Source organism: Equus przewalskii, chromosome 15, assembly GCF_037783145.1.
Source record: "Equus przewalskii isolate Varuska chromosome 15, EquPr2, whole genome shotgun sequence".
Lineage (NCBI taxonomy): Eukaryota > Metazoa > Chordata > Mammalia > Perissodactyla > Equidae > Equus > Equus przewalskii.
This window is the reverse complement of record NC_091845.1, coordinates 68432588-68438587: the sequence shown is the minus strand read 5'-3', so window position 1 is coordinate 68438587 and position 6000 is coordinate 68432588. Positions and strand designations below refer to the sequence as shown.

The 6000-nt window shown below is 42.2% G+C and overlaps 1 protein-coding gene across 2 annotated transcripts in view; it reads left to right on the top strand.

Moving 5' to 3' along the window:
- Positions 1-1006: 1006 nt before the first annotated feature.
- The window catches only part of PIK3R4 (phosphoinositide-3-kinase regulatory subunit 4), a 65869-nt gene continuing 60875 nt past the window's right edge, over positions 1007-6000 (top strand). For both annotated transcript variants that reach the window (XM_070576024.1, XM_008519865.2), the window contains exons 1-2: positions 1007-1625; positions 2302-3078. In XM_070576024.1, coding sequence (XP_070432125.1) covers positions 2346-3078 — 733 coding nt within the window. In that variant the 5' untranslated portion in view covers positions 1007-1625; positions 2302-2345. The remainder of the gene's footprint in view (positions 1626-2301; positions 3079-6000) is intronic.

The following is a 6000-nucleotide window of genomic DNA, read 5'->3' as shown; positions in this document are numbered from 1 at the left end:
ATATATGAATGGCCAATAAACACATGAAAAGATGCTTGACGTCATTAGTCATTAGGGAAATGCAACTAAAAACCACAATGAGATACTACTTCACATCCGCTAGGATGACTATTATCTAAAAGATAGATAATAATGTCAGTGAGGATGTGGAGAAATTGGAACCCTCATACATTGCTGGTAGGAATGTAAAATGGTGCAGCAACTTTGGAAGACAGTTTGGCAGTTTCTCAATATGTTAAACATAGACTTACCATATGACTCCACAATTTCACATGTAGGTGTTTATCCAAGAGACATGAAAACATATGGCCACACAAAGGCTTCTCTGCGAATGTCCATAGCAGCATTATTCATAATAAGTAGAAAGTGGAAACAATCCAAATGTCCATCAACTGATGAATGGATAAACAAAATGTGGAATATTCATGCAATAGAATATTTGGCAATAAAAAGAAATGAAGTACTGAAACAAGCTACAACAGGGATAATCCTCAAAAATATGTGAAGTGAAAGAAGTCAGTTACAAAGACCACATATTGTATACTATATATACATAAATGTCCAGAATAGGCAAGACTTAGGAAAAGAAAGTAGATTAGCGCTGGGAAGGAGAGGAGGTACGGGAAGAATGCAGAGTGACTTCCAGTAGTTACAGGGGTTCATTTTGGGGGTCATGAAAACGTGCCAAAATTAGATCATACGGATGATTGAACAACTCCGTAAATGTATAAAAAACCATTGATTTGTGTACTTTAAACAGGTGAACTTTATATTATGTAAATTATAGCTCAATAAAGCTCTCAAAAATTCAACTGGGGATATATTAACTTTCCTATATAAGTCTGAATTCTCTTAAAGAACTCCGTTCTGGTGTACTTGGGTTGAAGGGGTGTCTGAAGAGGTTCTGGGAGATGTCAGAAGCCTCAGAGTTTAGGTAACGATAGGTAGAAGGACAGGATGGGGAATAAATTGTTATCAGAGCATCTTATTTCCTTCCTCCTGTCAGCCGGAGCGAGGCCACGCCCCTCCCTCGTTTCCTAGCAACCAGCTCCCTACTGGTGCACTTCCTCCAGCCTCTCTCCTTCGTCACTTCCGCTCCGCGACGGGAAGTGAGGTCAGAGCCGGCAGCTTTCCCGGGAGTTCGGCGTTTGCGGTTTCTGCAGCAGCTGAAGGAGCGGCGTTTCGCTGGAACTGGCGGGCTCCCCTTCACTCTGGAATTCCACCTACCCCTCTGGGGGCGAGGCCCTCGAGGACTCTAGAGGGCTTCGAGGGCCCGGAGCTTCGCGCGAGAGGCAGCGAGGCCCGGGAACGCGTGGCTCCGCTGGCGGAGTAGGGGGCTGGCGGGGGCAGCTCCCTGGGCATCTGGACTCTTCAGCCTGGCGGCGTCTGCCTGCTCCGGCCCCGAGCGCTTTCCCCCTCCCCCCCGAGGACCACCGCGGGTTCTGGAGGTTGGGACTTCCCTGCGTCCCTCCCCCAACATCCCACATTCTGCCTTTGAAGGAAGACCCCTCAAAGAGAAGACTCACCTGGCCGCTGACCCCCTTCCCCGGCCAGCCCCTGAAGTGACCCGCCATGACCTTAGTATGAGCTAGTGACCGGCTTGTGACACTTTCCTGAGTCTTAGGGTAAATGTTTATACGTGCGCGTGGCCGTGTGTGTGCCTTTTATTTCCTGCAAAATCTGGGCTAGGAGAATTCTGGGCTATGTTTGCAAGCCCGATATTTGGGTTTAGTTTTCTTTAACGTTTCTGCCGGGTTTCTTCCCTCTCGTTGTTGCAAATGAGACAGCTTTATGCCTTCTGTTAGCCGGGTGGGAGGGCCCGGGAGATACTGATATTACGGATCTTAGTCTGACCTTTGAGGAGTTCAATTACCTATTTGTAGTAGGCGATTCTTAGTTTTAAGTGTTTAATGTGTTTGTGTCGTAAATGCAATACTGCAGGTTCTTCTTGGGTCGGATAGCAGTGTCCTGACCCTCATAGCCCTAAGCACTATGCTGAACACAGTAAAGGCTCGTTAATTTTTAAATTTAAATATCAGAAAATACACAATCTAACATTTTCAACTTAATGTTGAAGGGGCCTACTTAAATATAGCTCACCTCGTGGAAAGGACAACGTAATAAAATCTTTTTAGATAAATGTGTCTGAAATTTAGAGGCTGCCTAGAAGGCTAGGTACAGTGCTCTCAGTAGAAGAGAAATATGGTGCATCTCTCTTTTAGGAAGAGACCAAATAGTTGTGTTTCATTGCGTTTTTTCTTTTTCCTTTTGTTCTTTCTTTCCTTTTTTATTTTTTAATAGGTGTTGTATCTTAACTTACTGACCCAGAGGTGCTTGTTGCCATTATGGGAAATCAGCTCGCTGGCATTGCGCCTTCCCAGATCCTTTCTGTGGAGAGTTATTTCTCAGACATCCATGACTTTGAATATGATAAGAGCCTGGGGAGTACTCGGTTTTTTAAAGTTGCTCGAGCGAAGCACCGAGAAGGCCTGGTGGTTGTCAAGGTCTTTGCAATTCAGGATCCCACATTGCCTTTAACCAGCTACAAACAAGAACTGGAGGAACTGAAAATCAGGCTTCATTCTGCGCAAAACTGCCTGCCTTTCCAGAAAGCCGCAGAAAAAGCATCTGAGAAAGCAGCCATGCTCTTTAGGCAATATGTACGAGACAACCTCTATGATCGCATCAGTACCCGTCCATTCTTAAATAACATTGAGAAGCGTTGGATTGCTTTCCAGATCCTGACAGCTGTGGACCAAGCACACAAATCTGGAGTCCGTCATGGGGACATCAAGACTGAGAATGTAATGGTCACCAGTTGGAACTGGGTCCTTCTAACTGATTTTGCCAGTTTTAAACCCACTTATCTTCCAGAGGACAACCCAGCAGATTTCAACTATTTCTTTGACACTTCACGGAGGAGAACTTGCTATATTGCTCCTGAACGTTTTGTTGATGGTGGATTGTTTGCCACTGAGTTAGAATATATGAGAGATCCTTCGACTCCACTTGTAGACTTAAATAGCAATCAGAGAACAAGAGGAGAGTTGAAGCGAGCAATGGACATCTTTTCAGCAGGTATTTGAGTTGGTCAAATTTGCTAAGGGGGAGGCGCATGCATTTTAACTCTTGAACGTAAACGTAGCTTTTTTTAGATCCTCATATGTTGAAAAGTTAATTTCTTGATATGTCCTCATACCCTATTTCAGATAGATGAAGCTTGCTTTCATTGGACATTTTTAAGTGCCTAGAAAATGCAAAGAGCAGTTCATTTATTCAAACATTTAAGAAATATTTGAATTCTTCTGTGTGTGTCAGGCACTCTCTTAGGCACTAGAGACGTAGATGGGTACTTATGTCCCTCTTTTCAAGATGCTTACACTTCAATGTGGAGATTATGATATTGAAAAAGGACATTTTGATGCGGTATGCTTTGCTAAGATGGTGATGAGCATAGGGTGCTGTTATAGGAACATGTAGGCACTTAAATTAGTCTCCAAGGTGGTGATGGGTGGAGAGGCTGGATCAGGAAACACCTCTTTATTGCAAAGATGATATTTAAACTGAGACGTGAAAGATGATTGGGAGCTAGCTATGGTAAGGGGAGTTGGTTTCAGGCAGAGGGTGTTGCTGATACAAAGACTTGAAGACCAGAGCATGGTGCATGATTGATTAGGGCAGTTTAAGTAGTTTAGTGTATCTGGAACATAGGTGCGAGCTAAGCCAGGCCCAGATCGAAAAGGGTCTGGCATGGCCATGATGGTCTACAGGGACATTAATCAGATAGGTGTTTTAGACAGAACGCTGACTTGTGGCATGGAGGGTGGATTGCAGGGCACTACACTGGAGACGGGAAAAACAGTAAACTGCCACAATCCAGGTAAGACATGATGCTGACTGGCTTAAAGTTGTGACACAGTTGGAGAGGGAGTGGAGGGAAGTAATGCTTAAGAGGGAGGAAGTAGAATTGTTAGGACTTGGTGACTGATTGGTGTATGAAGTCACCAGTTTTTACCCCTTCTTGGAAAACTGGCTGGATGGTGATGCTGGTCCCTGAGATAGGAGACTCAGGAGGAAGAACAGGTAGGGGGTGGGAAGATGATGAGGTCTGTATTAGATATGCTGACTCGAAGGAGTTTGGGGGCTATCCAGGAGAAGATGTACAACAGGCAGTTGGTTATAAAGGTTTGGTGCATAGAGATCTAGGATGGAGGTGGAGATTGGTAGTTATCAGGGTAGGTATAAGGGAATGAGTGTGGAGCTAGGGAGAGTTCATAGAGAAGTGATTCTTAAGATTTTTTGGATCCCATTAAGGATTTTGATGAAATCAGTGGCCTCCTTCCCTGGAAATAAGTACCATGCATTCATATACATTCTTTCACATACACTGAGCACATGAAGCTGGGCCACGGATTCCAGATAATATATGAACTTCCCGGAGAAGTGGGCTGAGGATGGTATCCTAAGGAGTACCGTATAAACTCTGGCATCATTGCGACTTTTTGTAAATTTTGCAAAGGTTGAGTTTATGGGTTTACTACAAAGAAAATATAAATTGCACTGTATTTTAGATTACTTAAGAAAAGTAACATAATTAATGAAAATGTTTATTTCATCTAAGGGAACAAAAAATAATTGTTACATAGGATTGCACCTCTCTTGGGCTCACTAATCTGTGTCCCAAGGTAATACTGAAGGGGGTTTCTGTTAAAATAGAGTCAGCCTCCAGGCTGTAAATATAACAAGGTCGGAAATGTAATCCATCAAAGTCCCAACTTTCTTGATCAGTGAATTTATGTAAATTTCTCTTGAAGCATTTTTACATTTTAAACTTACTAACTGTTCTGTCAATAGAACTCCTTTAACTTAGAAATGTGACCACTTTTTAGCTTCAGGGCATCATTTATAGGTTTTTTTTAAAATTGAGGTATTATTGACATATAGCATTATATTAGTTTCAGGTGTACAACATAATGGTTTTATATTTCTATGTATTTTGAAATGATCACCACAATAAGTCTAGTTAACATCTGTCACCATACATAGTTGCAAAAATTTTTTTTCTTGCGATGAGAACTTTAAAAATCTGCTCTCTTAGGAGCTTTCAAATATGCAATACAGTATTATTAAGTATAGTCACCATGCTGTACATTGCATCCCCAGGACTTATTTTATACTGAAGTTTGTTAGGGTTTTAAAACTTCAGGGATTGATGAAGAGTTTATATTTATCCTTTCTGTTCTCATTATAGTATGGTAAAAACTTAACCAAATTCTTATCCAACATTTGTTTTTCCGGACTAAAGAGCCCTACCCTGTTTTGTCTGAAGATAGGCCCTTTCATTCCTTTGAAAGACGTGGGTGGGATCTGTCCACCTCCCAGGGCTCCCAAGATTTGATTTAGGCTCTTTTCCCCATCTTCATGCATATCCATGATTCCTGGCTGCTAGTTTGGCAGAAGCGTATATAGTCTCTCTCTCTGGTCACAGATATGGGCAGGGCCCTGTTTGCTGGAGATCTTTCATTCGTTCACTTGAAAAATATTTGAGGATCTTTTATGTGTGAGACACTGTATTGTGTAGATGTTGGGAATACAATTGTGAACAAGACTGACAAAATTTTTGTCCTCATGGAGCTTTCGTTCTAGTGGAGGACAGATAGAATAAACAAGTAAAAAAGTAAGAAAGTTAATTTTGGTTAGTGATAAGTGCTGTGACTTCTCGGTGCTCTGACAAAGGCTAGTAGGGGACTGCTTTAGATAAAAATGGTCAGAGAAGGCCTCTCTGAGAAGGTAACATTTGAGCTGAGATCTGAATGATCAGAAGGACTCAGTCAGGATAGAGGTAACTTGAACAAGGTGTTCTGTAGGGAAATACCACCCACTAACACCTCCTCCAGAATAACATTCTAAAAGTTGCAAGAAAAAAATCCTACATTCACTTCTGTATTAGTCTCCTAGGATGCCGTGACAAAATGTGTGAGACTGGATAGCTTTAACAAA